The 21543-nt window shown below is 37.2% G+C and overlaps 1 protein-coding gene across 2 annotated transcripts in view; it reads left to right on the top strand.

Annotated features, from left to right (window-relative positions):
* Positions 1–21543, top strand: part of 5-HT1A (5-hydroxytryptamine (serotonin) receptor 1A) — an 87151-nt gene that overhangs the window by 24886 nt on the left and 40722 nt on the right. The window contains exons 2-5 of one of the 2 annotated variants that reach the window (XM_018011725.2): positions 10413–11222; positions 12762–13481; positions 18830–18963; positions 20359–20468. In XM_018011725.2, the coding sequence (XP_017867214.1) occupies positions 11198–11222; positions 12762–13481; positions 18830–18963; positions 20359–20468 (989 nt within the window). In that variant the 5' untranslated portion in view covers positions 10413–11197. The remainder of the gene's footprint in view (positions 1–10412; positions 11223–12761; positions 13482–18829; positions 18964–20358; positions 20469–21543) is intronic. The other variant, XM_089471546.1, reaches the window with a different exon arrangement.

The following is a 21543-nucleotide window of genomic DNA, read 5'->3' as shown; positions in this document are numbered from 1 at the left end:
AAATATTTAATTTACCTGAACTTCATTTGTGCTATATTTTATATGAGAGCTATATAATACAGTAATGCAACCTGTGGGATAAAAAGGGAGAGCAAAAGATTTGTCAGACTTGATTTGAGACTCCACTCAATTAATGTTCCTTGAAAATATAAATCTGTATTAGGCTGATTAAGCTCCGCTGCTAAGGGCAAAGATCCTAATATAATTCAATAAAAATAATTTACAAAGTATAAATTCCATTTAATATTACAGCTGCTTTGCAGCGATTTAAGACAGCTTAGCATTAGCCTAATATACGCGTACATCAATTGAGGCTTATTTCATTGCTGAACACATTAAAAGAAATACCCGCACACACACATGCAGAGTTGACTCACCTGCCGTAAGACTTCAGCCTGAAAATTGTCAGATTTAATTTGAGTCACATCATTACGTAAAATTTTTTTTTTTTTTGTTTTTTTATTTTTATTTTTTGTTTGGATGCTGTGACAAATTTTGCTCGTCTCGTCGCATTTGACAGGCTAAACGCCAAATGCAGGTTGCCTGGCAATTTTAAATGGTAACACATATACACACACACACATTCACATCGATCGACTGAGTGGCAGCAGCTTTTGACTTCGCTCCCATCTTCACTCGTTGCGCCACGTGCTTTGCAGTTCACGTTTATTTGCATGAGAAAGAAATCACAGCAGAGCACATGTCGCCAACAGACAGACAGACGGACAGACAGCCAGACAGTTGTGTGTGAAATCTTTGTAACCAAATTGTGCGCAAGAGCATAAAATCATCTTTTTATGTGCCGCACATACGTTTAGCAGGCACTGTTGGCAGCAGCTTCAAGTTTAAAAAGCAAAAAAAGCAAAAATCAAAGAGTAAAACTGCACTTTAATTGCATTTACACAACTTTGGTCTGTGACTAATTGATTGGAGCATTTCTGTAAGTGGCTGCAGTCAGCTTGCCAGCTAAACTTCTCTCGCTGCAGCCAGCCCCCCGCCCCATTCCCTTGTCTACTCATGCATATTGCATGAAGCTGCGAGCCAAAGTACTACGAATTTACGAGACTGCATTACCTGCAGCTATCTACAGAGTGAGTGTGAGACGGAATTGACAACAAACAAAGAGAGAGAGAGGGAGGGAGCAGATAGTGAGAGAGAGAGAGAGAGAGGGTCGCTCGAAAAGCATGTCAAGCTGTGGCACATATAAAATTTATGCGCGCCTCACAAATGTTGTGCGACTTTCACGAAAGGCGAAAAAGGGCTGCGCACACGCACACGGCTCATAAATTTTTATTGTGTGGTAAAGATGGCCAAACAGCCGGAACCTCAAAAGCCCCAGAGCCACGCCTCCCCCTTCGCCATCCAGGCCCCAACATCTTTGCTGATGCGTGCGGTCGGCAACAGCCAAAACAAAGCGAAAGCCGAGCTGGCCTTTACTACAATTTGTTTTTGCTTCTCTTTTTTATACCCTGAACCCATTGAAAATGGGAAATCAGGGTATAATGGTTTTGTGAAAAGTATGTAACAGGCAGAAGGAATCATCGCAGACCCCATAAAGTATATATATTCTTGATCAGCACGACGAGCTGAGTCGATATAGCCCTGTCCGTCTGTCCGTCCGTCCGTCCGTCCGTATGAGCAAAAGGATCTCAGAAGATATAAGAGCTAGAGAGCTGAAATTTGGCAAGCATACTCGTGTATACCATAGGCAGTACAAGTTTGCTTTATTTTTTCGATAACTCATCCGATAACTTTTTTATCGAGAATAATCGAAAAATCGACAATGTTTTTTCAGCTTATTTTGAACACTTTTAGACCTGGAGACTTCAAATTTGCGTTGTATATAAAGTTAATGGATACAAAGATTTTGTAATTTACAGATTTTGGATACCACGCCCCCTTCGCCCCCAATTTGTAAAAAACGCATTTCAAGTACTAGAGACTTGTGCTTTGAAATGTACACACATTTAAGCCATATGATTACGCTCTAAAAGTTTCATTAAGATCGTATGTCTACAAAAGAAATTATTCAACAAATAAATTCTCGTTATATTGCCCACACTGCAGTGCAGCCCAAGCGCAGCCGCTGCTAGCTGCGCAGTTTGCAAAGCGCGTGCTTATACGTGCATGTGTATGTATGTGTGCATAAAAGAAGTCCAGAATGATTAGAATATCAGTTTGGAGGGTTCAGGGTATCTCCTAGTCGAGCAGTCTCGACTGGAGCCTTCTTACTTGTTTATTTTTTTATTTGTATTTTGGACGCACTCTGCGATGAAGTGCCAAATGGTGGCAGAGCAGGCAATAGATAGAAGAGTGGGGGGCGTGGCATAGAGAGTGAGCTGGAAGCTGGGGAGGCTGGGCGCAATAGTAATGAAGCCGAGTGCGTTTGCCAGCCATTCAGCGCGAAATGAACTGACCTAGAAGGGGGGAGGGGGGCAGGATAGTGGGATAAACCACGTCCCGGACAGATGCCTGCTTCAGCTCAATGAGAAAATGCAGCAGTAGCAGCGGCAGCGGCAGCGACAGAGCAGCAGAGCAGCAGCAGGGCAAGAGGGGAAAGGGGCCGACTATGCTATGTAGGTAGCTGTTGGAAAATAAATTCATTTCAGTGTCTCGCTGACGTATGGACGACGGATGCCTTGGCCTAGGACGGTGTACAGGAAGTGTTATTTAAATGCAGGATATTGCATGCGGAAATTTATTATCATGTGGCATGACGTTCAAGAAAGCGCAAATACATATATACACATATAATATACAAATATACATAGAGCTATATATATATACATATATACATATATATATAGTATATGGTATAAGGGACAGCGTAGCTGCCTTTGTTTGTGCATGCTCTAGAGCATGCGAATTTCTGAAATGTAATTAAAAGGCAACAATTTTCTTTATCCACACACACACACATACATATATATAGAGAAAAATATTGTAAAGAATTGTCAGGAAGTTTAATTGAATTTTCAGCGCATAAATTAAAAAAAGAAAGACGAACAAAAAGAAAAAAAAAACACAAACCATAAAAAGAAAGCTTTAAAATTTAATGGAAAACGGCTTATGAATAATGCAATTGGACGGCGCTCTCACAATTGTCAACATCAAGTATTTATGAAGTGAAGTAAGATTTAATTGAGCTGCGTTTTACTTTTGATGTAGATTACGCCATATATGTCTGCTCATATGCTCTGGCAAATGGGCATGTGGGGCATATTGGTTTTGTGCAATGGGCTCTGGGTGACTTTGGATTGTAATACTCTGCTTAATTGGTATCAACTATAGAGATATCGAAAATGAATATGTAGGTAGAGGAATTTCATGGGCAAAGCAAGAAAATATATATAGAATTATATTAATTTAATTTATATTTATTTTTATAATTTTATTTATTTAATTTAAATATAATATGTTTTGTATTTTTTTAATTTATTTTTTTTTTATTTATTTATATATATATATATTTTTTTTTTTTGTTATTATAATTTTTTTTTTGTTATATAAATACAATTTTAAAAAAATTAGCCAAGCCTTGGTGGCTCATTTCACAAATTTTAAAAATTCATAAATATTTATGCATACATAACAACACATGCCTAATCGAATCCCATATTATTATGCATGCCCAAACATTTAAATTATTTTTTTTTTAATAAAATAAATAACAATAATAATTTCTATGGAAAAGCGCTTTTCTAGCTAAATCAATTTCCGCTCGCTACTTTCATTAGAATTATTATGATATCAATTTGGATACGAGCATCTCTATATGTATATAAAAAATTGCAATTCAATTGAATGTTTTCTTTTTTTTTTTTTATTTAAACGATTTACAATCGCAACAAATTCTCAGTTGGTTTACAAATGTATTTGCAACTGCAACTTATTTCGGCTATTGCATTTTTGCACATGCAAATTTACGTTTTATTGCATTGATTTCTTTGTATGTGTGTGTGTGTGTGTATGTGTGGAGGGCAAACGCGTTAAAATTGCAAAATAAGCTGGCATTTAAATGTGGACAGACAAATGTTTGTATATATCGACACTATCTGTATAAATATACATACATATATATTTATATAGTGCATTGCGTATACGCAATGTGGTGCAGCGAACAGACAGCCACATGGTTGACTGACTGCAGCGACAGTTAACTGTTGTCTCTCGATGTATGTGTGTTTGTGTGTCGGCTTCCCGTCACTTGTTTACAATGTACGTAATTTGTTGCTGTGGTCAAAAAAAATGTCGATTGCATTATTATTGAATAATTGAAGAGCTGGGCGAGGTACATGCATAGCTCTGCAGTGTATGTGTGAATGCATGAATGTATTTAGAGCTAAACTAATTACAAATGCGTATTGGATGTGTGAAATGTGTGTTGGCCACGTGTGCAGCGTATACGTGATATTTATTGAACCAGCCTAGAGAGAGCCGAACGGGGGCATAAAAGTTGGCAAGGCCCAGGCGCAAAAGTTATAAATTATTTGCAGTAGACTGATTGGCAAAAGCAATTGCAAAAAGCGTGCAAAAACAATGGCCACAGTAAGCGTGAGAGAGAGGGAGAGGGAAAGAGGGAGAAGAGTGAGGGATGCTGTACACATAACAGCTGCAACCGCAACCAACAACAACAACAACTGTACTACTACAGTCAGGGCAATGAAAGGCCTTTGCCGGGACATGGCAACAAGGCGCAAACACTCGAGTGCAAAGATAGAGAAAAATGGCGCATGAAATGAAGCGGAAATGGCGCAAAAAGGAACCCAGAGCTATCGCACACACACGCACACACACACACAATCAGTTTGAATGGGATGAAAGGCAGCGGCAGCGGCTGAGGCAGTGGCAGGGGCGGGCAGGCCTTGCTGCATAGCCACTTACAGGGCTGAACTAATATGTACATTAGTATCTTTGAATGCATGTGAACAACTGATAAATGTCTGGTCATGTTTGCCTTTCGCCCATTTATATAAACTACACAAATATATATATATATATATATATATATGTATGTATAAGTGTATGAGTGTGTGTTTGTGTGTGTTTGTGGCCTGTGAATGAAATCGAGCGTCGAATGAGAAATGCATGCAATTTATTTTATTTTATTTCAGTTTAGTTTAGTTTTAGTTTTTCCTAGTTGGGGTTTCGTTTGCGCTGCCCCGCCCCCGCATACGTTTCCCGTTTCATTCGCATTTGCAATCGGCGAAGAAAAGGCAAAACGTTTTGCAAAAGCGTTTTCAAAAGTGCACTTTGATATGCCGAATAAACGTTGATGGATATAAAAGCGAGTGGCCAAAGCAATGGTGTGAGCGGAATAGAAAAACATTTTTGATTAGGCAAAGCTAAAAGTTATCAAAGTGAATAGAAAATATATTTGAAAATAATTGGAATTCAAGCAAATAATAATAAATGCCTTAAACTTAAAAAATCAAAGGAACTTAACTGTTTTATTAATTAAAAACATTAAGTCAACAATAAAAAAATATAATAATAAAAAAATATAATAAAAATATAATAATATATAAATATAAAAATGATTATATAAATAAAACAAATTTTAGACATAAAATAAAATTAAATAGAAAAATATTGAATCTAAAAAACAAAGAAATTAAAAGTAAAATATAAATACATGTTAATTTAACTAGAATAATACATTTTGTAAATATATAAAAGTTATATTAAATATATAAAAAATAAAAAACGTAAATATTTTTATTTGCAATTTTTAATTATTAGTTATATGCATATGAAATATATAATTTTATTATGAATATAACTTTCTAAAAAGAAATATTAATATTTTAAACAAAAATGCAAAAATAAAAAAAAATCATAATTCAATATAATTCTTTAATATTTAAAAAACTTAATATTTGATCAAATAAATTATAATGCAATATATAAAAAATAAAATTATGATAATATATAATATGATATGATTTAACACAAAAAATAAAAAAAATTGAGTCACATACATCCATAATACTCTCTATATTAGGTAATACTCTGTATTAAAAAGTTAAGCTAAATATTTATAAAAATTCTAGTGCATCAAAATCTGTTACATCAAAGGATTTACTTTGTAATACCATTTAGATATATATATCTATAGTTTGTAGCAAAAACAAATGAATTTTGTGCGCTGTGGGGCCAGGCCAAGCTTGTAGTTCAACAAAGTACAGTGGAAAATGCTAATGCATGCGTAGCTTAGAGGCCAAGCTGCATAAATATACGATGAGCTATAAAAAGCGAAGCACACACACACACACACAGGCACACAATTACAGCTATGCACATGCATAATAAATGCAGTCGCAGTGGCTCGCGCTGCTGCTGAACTACTTACTAGCCAACCGCAACAAGTGCACTCGGCAGCTGCATAGCCACAGTCACACACGCATACATACATATGTATATACACACACGCACACATGCACAGCTTCACTGACACGTAGACAGGTGTGCATTTAAATGACATGTGTCGTCTTCACACTCAAATGCACTTCAAACGCGCGCGCCGCACGCTCGCAACTGGCCAGGCTGAGGCGGAGGCCCAGACCCAGGCCCATGCTGAGGCGCAGTTCAGCCCTTAGGCCCGCCCACAATAGCTCCCGAATACCCTTGCTGTATGCCACTTTGCAACCGCAGCACATATAGCCACAGTGTGTGTGTGTGTGTGTGTGTGTGTCTGTGTGCCTGTGTGTTGCCTTGAAATCTCATGGCTGACATAAACTTCCGCATTAAATCGACTTTGAACTTGAAAATGTTTAGTTACAGGGACGCACACACACACAGACTTGCCTATACTTACACTATAAAGTGTTGCAGTTGCAGTTCTAGTTGCTGTTGTTGGTGTTGTTGTTTCCCCTGTCATTTGAAGGTGAAAGCGCTCAGTTAGCAATTTGCTTTTAATATTTAAACATGCAAAATTATTGCAACAAAATTTTGCGCAGGGAAAATGCCGGCAAAGGTAAAGGTATGTGTGTGGGTGAGCATGTATGAAAGTGTGCGTCAGTGTGTGTGTGTGTTTATTTGTGTTGAATCAGTGCACAGCTAAAGTCTGTGCACGTGCACGAACGTTAGGTAAATCGACAGCCCTGCAAAGTATGCTACGTTTTTTTCGTAGCTTGTTTAGTCGAAAGAAGCTACTCGAAAGCGAATGCGATTGCCAATCAGCTCAGGACTTGTTTTGCCACATGAATACGTAAACATAGAGAGAGAGAGAGAGAGGGTGGGTGGGTGAAGGGGGCGAGCAGAGAAATAAAGGGTAACAGGTAAAGCTAAAGTACATGTGTTTTGTGTGCTAACTAATGCAAACTTTTAATGAGCTCCTTGCCTGCAATTGAAGCTGCAATTGAGACGATGCAAAGAGCAAGTGGCAAGTGGCAAGCGGTAAGCGGTAAGCGGCAAATGGCAACTGGCAAACTGCAACAGCATCAACATCTGCATCAGCATTAGTTTCAGCAGCTACCTTTGCTGCATTTAATTAGCAGAGTTGACGATGTTCCCAAAACTAAACGCAAATCCAATTTGACAAGTGCAAGCACAAAACTTGCATATTAATTGGCTGACATGCATGCACAAAATGCGTCAAACGAGCAGCCCAATTAAAACCAGGCCAGGAAATAAGTCAAGGAAAAAAAAAACAGAAATGTATTTATGCTAAATGTGTCGAATGCAGCTGCAACGGTAAAATGAATATGATTTCCATTTGAAATGCTTTTTTCTTAGATTTAGAGAGTGAAAAGTCTAATTAAAAGTAACTTTCCCAATTGAGTGGCGCTCTTGGGCAATTATAAATGCAGTTTTGATAGCTGCAGTGTTTCTAAGAATTTATGAGTATGTTTATGTTTGAAAACTTGGCTTTGACTTTGAGTTATATTTTAATTTTTTTTCTTTTAATTAATTTTGCTGGCATGGACAAAGCATTTATTCAGAAATCATTTACATTTACTTTTAATGTTCTTTCATATGGAATAGTTTACTGTGCCTCAGAAATTTTCAATGTCTGCTAAATAATTGTATGTATATATTTCTACTACAAAAAATAATAGAAGGATTGGAAGGCTGTTGAGGCAGTCATCTCTGACTCAATCCTGGTAGATGGTCTGCCAGTCTGTCTGACTAGATATCTCAGCATCATCTATCCTTTCATCTATTGACTTCTTTCCAAGATCGGTTCTTTGTCTTCTTTTCCCACTCTTCTACTCTGTTTTTCTTCTTTCTTTTAACTCTTCATATATACTTCACTCTCTTCATCTGTCTACCTCAATCATTCGCTTTCTCAATATCTCTCTAAGAAGAGAGAGTGACAGAGAGGTCCAAAGAGAGATAGCGAGATTGATGCCTCTACTGTCTCTCTTTCTCTACCTTTCTATCATCATACCTCTCTCTTCTACACTTACATGTATGTCTCTCTTCCTACCACTGTCTTCCAGTTACAATCTCTCTATCACTCTTCCTCCCCATCTCCCTTTTCATCTCTCTCGTTCTCTATCTGCGTGCCTCTCACCAACTATCTACAGCTTCTCTCACTTTCTACCTCCACCTGTATCACATGACATATCATCCATTTATCTTTCTCGTGGCCCACTTCACCATAAATTCATTTACAGCAATTACTTTAAAAGGCATTCAAAATATATATCACACTTGCTAATTGCCTCAGTTAAGCACATGCAGCCATGCGGATCACATAAATCTTTAGGGGCTATGCAAACAAACTATTTGTTATAGAGTCTACCTCAGCATGTAGAAGCAGAGCAATGAGTAGCAGCTGAGGGGGAGGGGGTGGGGCTAGCAAAGCGCCTTTTGTTGCCACAGTCGATGGTAGCCTTATGTGAGCTATAAACCGAGCGATAGACGGCACTCACATTACGCATGCAACATTTTCGCGACGCGTTTATGGCGCCGCAATATATACTAGATAAACATAGATATATATAGTTGTACATATAGATATATAAGTATAAACTATATAAGTATTACATGCTATACAGTTACATTTACTATCCATACACACACACACACACACACACACAGAGAGAAGACACACATAAGCATGCGTTGACATTTTACTACGTTTGCCGTTGCTCTGCTCTTGGCTTCTACGATTTTATGCTTCCCACATTTTTATGCCCCACACACTCATTGAAATTGTGCGAAGGAAGGTATATGGATTATGTTAAAGTGTGAGAAGTGTACCTAAGTAGGCCTAAAAGTGCATATAAGTCAAGGGTACAATAAAAGTTAATTGAAGGATTTGCCATAACTCGAAGACATGAGAGAGATCTAAATATTATTATTATTATATATTTAATCAGACAATGTCTGGATAGAATGAAAATATTGTCTTTTTCGAATACCTACTCTATTCTGCTCCTATGGCTGCCGTTATAGGGTATTTCCTAGTCTTTCTTCTCCATTATAGTCTTTTTAGTTTCTAATTTGAACATGCATAGCTTTTCCTCTATATCTTCATTCATCTATAACTGTGGAAATTGGCTTAAAGACTTTGTTTTTCTCTGTCATAACTCAAAGACTATCTTTGTTATAGATAGTAATTTTAGTATACACCGCTCTCCTAAGTCATACACATAGTAATACTATTATATTTTTCAATGCCTCTTCAAACACGCATTATATTCAGGTTACGAGTATCCTCTTAGCGAGGATCATAAAAGCTAGAGGTAGTAAATTTGGTATACACACTTACCCTAGATAAATATACAACATATATACAATACCTACCGAGAATATAGAGATATTGAAGGTATTGGATGATGAATCGTCTTTTATTTCGCATAGCTCGAAGTCTATAAAATCTGTAGATAGTGAAATGGGTATGCATACCACACTTAGGCATATCTAGAATAAACTAATTTTCTTTACTAAATACCTTTTTCGATACCCAAGACACTCAAATAGAGTACCGACTGGTCTGCACTCTCGATTCGAACACTCTTACTTAATGCTTGCTTGCTTGCTTGCTTTTTTATGCGTTTTAAATTTATTTCATGGCTGCAGCGAGCTGCCGCTAGCGATGGCGCCTGTCGCACGCACGCAAACTTCCGGCCACACATACATACATTCATGCGTGTATGTGTGTGATGGGGTAGGGAGCACTGCGACTGTGACTGAGAAATGAAAACAAGTGGCATGCCCGCCTTCATTTTTATTTATCGCGTGTAATTGTAAAAAAAAAAAAATCACGCTAAATTATTTAACAAGCAAATGTGAAAGAAATATTCAAATTCATTTGCACTTGCTGCAGGAAATTGATATATGTGCAATAAATTGTGACGACTTTAGATAGGATTAGGATTATTTAGCTGTAAAATATTTGAATTTTGATAGCTAACACAAACAGAAACATAATTTTATTCTAATTGAATTTCCATTTGCAGCTGGGCGAACGAATGCGGTTTAATGCGGGCCATGCTGGCCCACGCCCACAACAGGTTCACAACAACAACAACAACAACAGCAACAACAGCAACAACAACGACAACGAGAACAACTAGAGAGTAAAGTGAAGTTGAGTTATGTTGCTGGCGGATGTGAAATTCACTTTGAGGATATGAAAATAGCGCATAAACGAGCCATAACACATGCGAACAAACGGAAGAGCTTAAAGGGAGTGCAAAAAGAGGAAAAGTACAGGCAGAGCTTGGTAATACAGCACACGTATACAACACTGCCAGAGCAACAGCAACAGCAACAGTAACAGCAACAGTAACAACAACAACAACAATAGCAGCAGCAAAGTTGTCAAAAGAAAAGTGAAAGCCGAAAACTGTAAACGAGACTTCGTGTAAACACTCAAAAGCTCGTTAACAGAATACATCCTGCCTGTGCCTGCCCGCCTACCCGCCTGCCTGCCCGCCCGCCCGCCTGCCTGCCTGCTTGCCTGGCTGCCTCTCTCTCCCACCCTCTCACTCACTCATTCTGTGAGTGTGTATCATCATCATGTACGTACAACAGCAACGACTGAGCCGTCTGAGTAGCTTCAACTGTCGCCTCTGCCCGGCCATTGCCATTGCCATTGCCATTGCTATAGTCGCATAGTCGCGCTTCCGCTTCCGTCTACGCTCACTCGCCTCATTTCCGCTGCGGCTGCAATTAAGCCAGCTACCCTCTAACCTGCAACAAAACAACAACGGCAAAAACAACAACTACAACTGCAATAAGAATGGCGCGAGCGACCAACTTTAATGGTACGTAACATGAACAAAAACAACAACAACAACAACAAGAAATAGTTAATAATCATAAGTAGCTGCAGCTAAATTCTAAGTGAAAAGTTTTTAAAGCCATTACAAACTCGATTTGCATTTAAATTACATTTACTTAAATAAATTTGTTAAATATGTTAAATGCGGGCTCTTAACTCATTAACTGCAGGTAGATGGAGCAAGTTAGGCGGGAGTGTGTGACTAGCAGATACCCTAAATGTAATGTAGAGAAGAGCAGCTGATATATGTGAATAATATATGTATATACACACACACACACACACACAGACACACATTAGCTCGCATTCTGCTTACTGCGCAGTTTATGCAGCTTTAGGGCTTGGCTTGCGCTTATGAGCTTTACCATGCGAAATTAGTTATTGAATAACTTTGAACTTTGTTCTAGAGGGATTTTCTTAAGCAAATTTTCAGAGCGTGATAATGTTATATGTGTGTAGAGATGTGTAGAGATGGGTATACAGATGTGCATATACTTGTATGTATATATATGTAAGCCAAAGTACAAGTCTCTAGTATTTGACAATTTGGGGACGGAGGAGATGAGATATTCAATATTTCAAATAATCAATGCATATGCATATTGCTTACATAAAGTAACACAGTAAACCTATAACTTGCATTTCTTATGGCAGTCAAACATGCTTAATAATGAAATGAAATTTTCAATTTATTTATCGAATAGCTAATAAAAACTGTAGCACATAAAAATATATATTTGCAGAAATTCTTAAAGTAAATTTAAACTTTTTATCTTTAAGTCAATATCTCTAATAAATAAATAAATAAATAAATAAAATGTTATGTCAAATTACGGTGAAAACCAAAATTAATCGATTTGCCTATCGATTTAAGATATACATTATCGATTTATTATTTAAATGATCGATTTTTGATATAATCAGTTTATGATTTAAGTTATCGATTTGGGATGTAAACTAGCGATTTATGATATTAGTAATTATCGATATATAATATAATGGATCAATTTATGATTTAAGTTATCGATTTCTGATATAAACTATCGATTATGGTATTAGTTATTGAACAGAAAATGATAAACTTGACAAAATGAATAAAATATGCCATATACCTTCACTCAGAAGCTTTTCGGCTTCGCTTCAATGTCATTCGAGACATTTAGAGCATTCTTCACCCGAATTTGGCTTTTGTTTTTATTTGCCACTCATGCAGCCCAATGCTCCTGTTGCATATTACAAACCTATGCCTAATGCCTAGCATATAATTTTTCAATAAGTGTAGGGTATAAGAACGTGAGCCCTTTAATGTGAGTGCAGCGAAGACTTCAGCCTCTCAGAGGCTGTAGAATCTAACCCAGTTTAGATTTATACAAGTTACAGAAAATTAAGTGCTTACTAAACAAATTACAATATATTCAAAAATCCATCAATAGTTAAGCACCTTTAGCACATTCACATAGGCAACATTAAGTCTCATTAAATTGATATAGCTAATCGAATAAAATTTCAATTTCAATTGCAGATGCGCTGGACTACATCTACATAGCCAACAGCATGGATAGCAAGGCCTATCTGATAGCCGACCCGCGGCCCGACGAGCCAGCCGATGAGGATATGGTGCAGCAGGCGGAGGAGGAGGAGGAGCAGGAGGAGGAGCAGCAGCAGCAGCCGCAGTTAAATGGCGGCGACAGCAATAACAACAGTCAATACTACAACGATGGCGACTTTCCGAATACGGCGGCAGCTGTGGCAGCTGTTGCGGCCGCGGCTGCCTTGGAGAACAATGCGAACAGCAGCTCGCCGAGCTTTCCCAGCCCCAATAGCTCACCTGGCTCACCGCTGGCGACCGCAGCGCTGGCAGCAGCTGCGGCCAGCGCCTCGGTGGCGGCGGCTGCAGCGCGCATAACCGCCAAGGCGGCGCATCGGGCGCTGGGCAGCAAAGCGGCTATCGACCTGATCGATGCCGATGGCAGCAAAAGTGCGGACAATAATTATACGAATGTGGCTGTCGGCCTGGGGGCGATGCTGCTGAACGATACGCTGCTGCTGGAGGGCCTGGGCAACGAGACGGGGGGGCTGGGCATCTTTGGCGATGTGGTGAATGGCAGCGGGACGCTGTTAAATGGCAGCGCAGCGATCAATGTGACGGCCAGCAAAGTGGCCGAGGATGACTTCACGCAGCTGCTGCGCATGGCCATCACAACGGTGCTGCTCGGCCTGATGATACTCGTCACGATAATTGGTAAGTGCAGGCAATAAAATTTGTAAAAACATGGAAAGCTCATTAGGGCCGAAAGCCAATGGCCAAATGCGTAAGCCAAAGCCGTAGCCTAAACATAGACATAATTATTTGCGCGCCACAGACAATAAATGCCATGGACTTCAGTCTCAGGCACGCGCGCGCGTGCCAGCAAATCCGATGGGGAATATGGCAAACAATTCAATAAGGCAAACGAAATGACAGCATGAGCAGGAGCAGGAGCAGCAGCAGTAGCAGCAGTATCCGTAGCAGAGCAGCAGCAGTATCCGTAGCAAAAGTTCTGGCAGGAGGCGGATGGCACATCAAGTGCTTTCAAAGATTTTTGCGCCTGTTCAGCATTTTCGGCTCAGTTGCAGATAATAAAATACGCGTAACTGATATTTATGGCTGCTTCTGAGCCATTGTATATTATTTATTATTTGATTTTATTATACAACAACAACGACAATAGGAGAAGCGCTCGTTATTAATAAGGCTGCGCATTGTTGTTGCGCAACATTCATTACACGCATTTAGCCATAAATCCAAAGGCAAACAGAAGACAAAATCTATACGCTACACTGAACTAGGCCAGCGACGCAGCGACAGGCTTGCCGTATTCAAAATGACAGACAATCAATCAATCAATCACAGCTTCACAGCCCAACAACAACAACAACAACCACAGCGTTTGCTGTAAAACACAAAAACATTCAAGTGTGTGGCTGACGAAAAACAACAGCAAGCAAATGGGCAAACAAACAGCAGGCAGGAGACGGCGGCCAACAGCAATCGGCAGCAGGCAACAAACAGACAGCAAATGGCTAGCAGCAGTAACTGAAATTGATTTCATTAATTTAAGTAGATTTCATTTTCATTTTCATTTCATTTCATTTAAACGCGCCCCGTCAAAGTCAACAGCCCAAAAGCATAAAAATCAAAATATCGCGCCCTAGAAAGTATGCTACACTTTTTTTGCAGCACATTTGCTTTGCGCCCATTCACATATTTGTACAATACCCTGCAGCATTTGGTGAATGCTTAAAGTGGGTATATTGTTTTCTGTGAGAATGCATTTATAGAATATATTTTATATAATTATTATAGAATTTTAAGAAAATAATTGCAAGACTAACATATATTAGGCATTTATGTGAAGGAAAGTTTTATGAATGATGGACAGGCCATTATAATTAGAATTTTTTAAGTCGGCTCTCCCATATCTCCTTATCTATCAAAACCATCTCAAGTATCGCAGCATTATAGGGTATTCACTAGTCGTATATTCCCTCACAGGCACACTCCTAGACTCTTTGCTTTTACTTTCATTGCTCTCATCTGGCATTCATTTTGATTTGCTTCTAATTTGTGTTTTTTTTTTTTTTTTTTATTTATTTTCTGCTATAGTTTTAGCTTGGTGCCTCGCTCGCTTTCACACTAAGCGTTGCCATTTCGCATTCTCCATTTTCCATTTTCCATTCTCATTTTCATTTTGGGTTTTCACTTTTCGACATTTTCGTTTCTCGTTTTTCGTTTTCATTCAGATTTCATTTGAGTTTTCCTCACTTTTGAACTTGGCAGTGGTTGCATTTGCTTTGAATGCTGTTTTGAGTGCCAGCATTTAGCATATAAAAGGAAATGCTAATGAGCTCTAATGCTAATTTCCCGAGCAGCCAACAAGAAAACTAGGCGAAATGTGAAATGTGAAAAGTAAAATGCTGTCCAATGGCTGCTCTATTTGTGAGCTAACTGCAAAACAAACAACAACAACAACAACAAAATAAAATAAAACCAACATAAAAAGAAAACACCACATAGTGAAATAAAACAACAACAATAGCTGACCCAATTGAAAACAAGTAAGAAAATTATGCTGAGTGACAATGACTGACTACATAATACTCGTTCAGGAAAACTAATTGTATGTAGATATTCGCTTCAATATTAAACATCTTTAAACATTTTAAGGATCTGAGGATGTAAAGTTAATCAAGAAATGGCAAGGCTTCGTGATTGCAGCACTAAAATCTTCTATTGCCTCATGTCTGCACTATTTTCCAAATAACACTAAGCCTATATACTCCCTTTACTTTGGACACATGCACACAAATGGCTTGTTTAGTGGGTTGCTCTAGATATTGTTTGCGTTTGCTTTTTGAACGACTTTAAATGGTCGTTTAAAAAGCATCAGAGACACGAAAGCAAAAACGGAGAATCTGATTAGGACTTAATGTGGATTTAATATAAAAGCTGATTACATGTCATGCATGTAGTAAATATAAACATAAATAAATATGAATATAAATAGGTCCTCCTTACATTAATCTAATTAAGCAATCATTTACATGATTTATTTATTAAACAATATTCAATGCGGCGAAGAATTTCATCTACTTTCTTTTGCTCAAAATGTAAAAATGTTTGGATATATATATTTTTATTATTAAGTTAATATTTTCTGTATACATATGTATGTAATATGTTCTTTATATATATTGTATATATTGTATTAATATATTTAATATATATAAATTCCTTTGTTATCTATTTATATTCCCCAAAATATTTTGATTTATATATTCTATATACAACAATTAATAAAATAACTATTATAAATTAATTTCTTTTTAAATTCTTTTAAAAAATTCGGCCTTTTTTTATTTAACGATTACAATTTCAAATAACTGTCTTTGCTTTCACTTTATGTATATATATAAAGCTCAGCGTTTATTCACGCCTTTCTTTCATGTAGCTTTTTAATTAAAAAATTAACAGCTTCGCCCGCTTGAGTTTATGTGAAGTGTGCACTTAATTACTTTTTAATTTGTTAATCAATTGAAACGTTCTTCAAACTCATTTATTTCGAATTGATTTACTTTTGATTTATACGTATATTTAATTTGATTTGATTTTTATTTTTAATGTGCTTAAGCTTAAATTAATTTTGCAATTTATAGCCAATGATCATTTGAGTTGATTTCATTTATTTTGAACTGCAGCATTAAACTGTGTGGAAAATTTTCAATGGTCAGGCGATTGGAAGCAGATATGAGAAAGGTGTATAAGAAAGACATATCCATATAAATTTTATTTAGTAAATGAAAATGATAGTAGCTAAGAACGCCCCTAAAGAATATATGAATAAATGTATGTATATACATATCTGAAGTCATATGTATATTTGTTCCTTAACCTATAATTTTATTCAAGCTTAGATATTAAATTTATATTTCGATATTAAATTTATATATCAACTATTTTTCTTCTACCTAACTTGGACAACTTATATAAATAACAACTCAAATTTTGTTATTACATACATTTCACTGGCGTTAAATTTCTTACAATATAAATATGTATATACCTTAAGAATATGTATAAAGTAAAGTTAGGTTTACCTGGCATTGGCTTGGCTTTGGCTTTGGCTTTCGCTTCAGCTGACAACTTTAAGCGTCACCCTCAACAGGCAGCAACACCAAGAAATATAGACAGACAGCCACACGCTGAGAGTGAGAAAGAGATAGAAAGAGAGCGAAACAACGCGCGGCAGACCCTCGGCTTGCCTTCACTTTGACACTGAAGTGTCTAATTGCATGTGTATTCCTTTGTCGGCGCACCTGACAGGTGTCCGTGTGTGTTGCTATGTGCCACAAATTGCATGTGTTGGGCGCAATTCTTTTGCTGCAGCATTCAAGTGTGCCACAAGTAGTTCTGACAGCGGGCGCACAAGAAAAATAATATATACACACACACAAACACATACACACACATATACACACATATATATATAAAAGATATATGTTATATGTATATAGACAGCTTTTGGCTTCACATCAAAGGTGGCGCCAGTGTTGGCTGTCAATAGTGCCACGCCCACACAGTCAAATGGGATGTCGGACGCAAAAAGTTTACGACAACGCGATTAGCTCATGTCGTTTATTTTGGCTTTAGTGAACTTTACTCGGCATCGGCTCAAGTGCAACAGAATGTGGCAAGAGCAAAAAGGGCCACGAGTGGGGCGCGATGTGGCGTGGCAGAGCAAAACTACGTTGGCAATTGTGCACTGATATTCGGTTACAGTGAGCGCGTTTCCTCTTGCTGTCTCATTCACTTTCCTTCTCTCTCTCTCTCTTTCTCTCTCTCTCTCTCTCTCTCTATCTGTCTCTGCCTTTCACTGCCCCTTTAAATGTGTTATAATGCAGCAGCTCAGCGAGTTTCAAGCAGCAGCCAAGTTTAATAAGATTCCCATTTCGTTTGGCCACACGGCTCTGCGGCGCAGAACTTTCGTAATTCTCACAAACTTTATTCCGTTCGTTTGAGTTTCGTTTTCATTATACACTTGTTTCAATGGTATTATAACTATGTCGCAGAATTTGTAACAAATAAAGGAAGAATTTAAGGTGGAAGGGGCTGACAGTTGCTCAACGTAGGATGTTTCATGCATTGTATGCATTTATATAGTTTTATATGAGTCTAGAGCGTTTGTGTCGAATAAATACTTTGGCTTGTCTGTAAGCTTCTTTAGACTCAGCTACTACGCTAGACTTAATCTTATATCACACTCTGCTTAGCACGTACCATAATTCGAGGATCCAAATCATGTAGATTAAGCTTTAGATGTGCTACAAAGCTAGTTCAGAGTCTAAAATTCTCAGGTCTACGAGAGTAACTCTTAGAAGTAAGCCACTCTAGACTCGGACATAGACCCAGACCTACACAGCTCGAGATTGTATATAAGCTAGATGCTTGAATACTCTGCTATAGCTCGAAGTGCCTACGTTAGACTCAGCTTTAGTTCGAGCCTGCTCTAGTAGTAGTGTTAGGTCTAGCTACAATTTATATACTCTGCCGTAAGAGCAAGATCTCTTTGACATGAGATTCTCAAGCCCAAGTTCTTCTTATTACTCTTTTTTTTGTCCTCATACAAGCCATATATATAATTTTTTTGTTTAAGACTGTTTCACTCACTGAAAGTCATTCACTGCCGTTAGAGTATTCCATAGTCGCTAGTCGCTCTCAATGCATTTTCCTTTTAATTTTTCTTCAGGTTTACGTACATTCGTACTCGTACTATTCGTTTGCGCTTTCGACTTTGGTTTCGGTTTGCAGCTGCGCTTAAATTTGACTTGCCAACGTACTTAATTGAATTGAAAACTTTGCGCTCAAGTCAATTTTCGCAATTAGTTCGCTGAACAGCAGCAGCAGCAGCAGCTTCATCTACTGGCAACAGTTCGTGCAGCTGTCATTGGCATTTCCTTTACATCTCTCTCTCTTTTACTCTTCAACTCTCTCTCACCCCTCTATCAATGTCTCACTCTAAAGAATTAGTACAACTTCCTCAACAATTGCAGGCAACGTCTTTGTGATAGCTGCCATTATACTGGAGCGCAATCTACAGAATGTGGCCAACTATCTGGTTGCCTCACTGGCCGTGGCTGATCTATTTGTGGCCTGCCTCGTCATGCCCCTTGGCGCCGTCTATGAGGTGAGTACCCCAGTTCTTAGCTTAACTTCAACTACAACAAATTGGTCCCTCATGTTGATGGCTAATTAAGTTGCTTAAGAGTTTTTAGCTGTTGGCTTCAAAGTCAAATTTCAACATGCCAAACCCATTAGAGACTTGGCTTGATTAGTTTAAGGGGTAAACTATCGATTAGCTCATCGAAGCATTCGACAGTTGTATAATGTACAGCTCTTAATATATAAGATACGCAGAGAAAGTAATCTCACATGCCAAACTCTCTAAACTATTGGCATACTGATAGACGTAAACAATCTATCGATAAAAACCAGACAGGTTTAATTACGTTATTTGCTAGAAATAATTAATTTATTGATTTGAAAGCAGCTCAGTCAGCTCAATTCGTGATATACTCAATTTATATAAATTCTATAGCAAAGCTATCGATAGTAGAATCATAGTTTGATACTATCAATATTTTCATAAATTTTGTACGATCTATCTATCTATCTAGTACCTAAGTCTAAGACGATTTCAGTCCAAGATAGTCTGTGTTGACTGTAGACATTATATGGAGACTATCGATAATAAACAGCAGTATATCGATCATTTTATCTGTAATTTTAGCAGTTATCAATGAGTGTTTTAGATTTACAATAACTAATTGAAGGTTATCGATAACAAAATCGACAAGTTTCAGATAAATAGCATATCGATAGACAAGTTCCAGATCAATACCTTTTCAATAGCTTATAGCTTTTGCTAAAAGAGGATATTTAGGTTCTTCGATAACAAAATCGATAAATCGGAGATAAAGTCTATCGATAGTTTACTGTGCATATAAATCCTACATTTTAATGGGACTGTGCTTCAAACCATTTAACAATTGATAGTTCAATTTTCGATGGCAACTAGCTCAATAATCGATATAAAAACATTTTTCCAGTTAAACATTTTAGATTAAAATTAAAGTTATAAACGACTCCAAGTTTAAAGCTCAGCAATCGCTTATCGGAACACTTTTTTTTTATCGATTTTTAAGTACCACTAGACACAGGCTTTCAGCAAGCACTGTCTAAGATGTAGCTCGAGTTTTGCTGGCCGAACAAAAGCTTAAACGTACAACAACAGTCAAGGCATCAACGCTACGCTCAATTGTCGTCCGGCCCAGCGGGGCGAAGGCTTTGGCCATTTAAGGACAGTGCAATCGTTGTTTGCACAGTTATTAGATGACATTATGGTCAGGCCTCGCTTGAACTCCTCCCCAGCGTGACATCAATTTTAATAAGCCATCAACTTTTATTGTCTTTTTCACTGGCACTTGGAGCCCCCAAGCCATAACTTGATGTGCCATCTCTCTCTCTCTCTCCCTCCCTCTGTCCCTGCCTCTCTCTATCTGTTTGCTTATCGCCCTCACAGATCAGCCAAGGCTGGATTCTTGGACCGGAGCTGTGCGACATTTGGACCTCATGCGATGTCCTCTGCTGCACGGCATCGATTTTGCATCTGGTTGCCATTGCTGTCGATCGGTAAGTAATTACATTAAGAGAAACTCGGCCAGAAAAAACACACACACACACACACAAGTAAAAATCAACACATTTTGATAAACGACCCACAAAATCCACTTGTAAGCGGCGTGTAAAACAAGGCTGGATACAATTTTTAGACGGGGAACTGAAAAAAAAACGTGGCTGTATTCTGTCAATATGTGGACGATAATGTGTGTGTGTGTGTGAGCTGAGCAAATCAATCAATCAAGTTTTTAGCATGTCAAATCTCTTTACAAATCCACTTGGCAACAAAACGAAACGCACATTAAGACACATAGCAAAAAAAAAAAAAAGGAAAAAAAAAAACACGAAATAAATAAAGCAAAGGGAATACGTGCAAGCACTTGAATAATGTGCAGAAGATATTGAAAGTGCCCTAGATAAATATTTTTAGAATTCATCAAATTAGGAGAAAGGGTCAAAATAAACATTTTTAAGTTATCTATATAAAAAATGTTTACAGAAAAGATCAAATTTGCGGCTGCTTTACAGAGAAAAAAATATTTTTTGCAATTTATGTATGGATAAAATATAAAAATATATTATAATGAGAAAAGTTTCTTACATATATTTTCTATCAGACTTGAATCAATTGTTATGGCTTCCTTAAAAAAAATAATAATAATAAAAATAATAAAAATAAAAATAATAATAATCATAATAAAAATGAGAATAATAATAATAAAAATTTTTTTAGCCATGAAAATTTGTACAAGAAAAATAAATTTAAAAGAATTGTATATAGCAAAAATTGTTTTAAAAAATAATAATACGGAGTCTTGAACTCAATTATGAAAAAAAAAATCAATTTAAAAATATGTTAAATTAACTAAGATAAAAATGGGTACAAATATTTTTTATTTCAATTCTTAATATAGTAAATCATTTGTTGATAATTACTGTCTTTTGCCGATTTATATTATTCTTCTTCTTCTTTACTTCATTTTTTGCCTGTTAATCAGAAAAAATTTAGAAAACTAAATTGATATAATGAATAAATCAAATTTCTGGCGGAAAAGTACTAGAACATTTTCTCAATTCAAATTTTAAA

This window comes from Drosophila arizonae, chromosome 5, assembly GCF_054131065.1.
Source record: "Drosophila arizonae isolate 15081-1271.41 chromosome 5, UAZ_ARI_1.0, whole genome shotgun sequence".
Taxonomy (NCBI): domain Eukaryota; kingdom Metazoa; phylum Arthropoda; class Insecta; order Diptera; family Drosophilidae; genus Drosophila; species Drosophila arizonae.
Note: the sequence above shows the minus strand (reverse complement) of the source record. Positions and strands in the feature narration are given on the sequence as shown.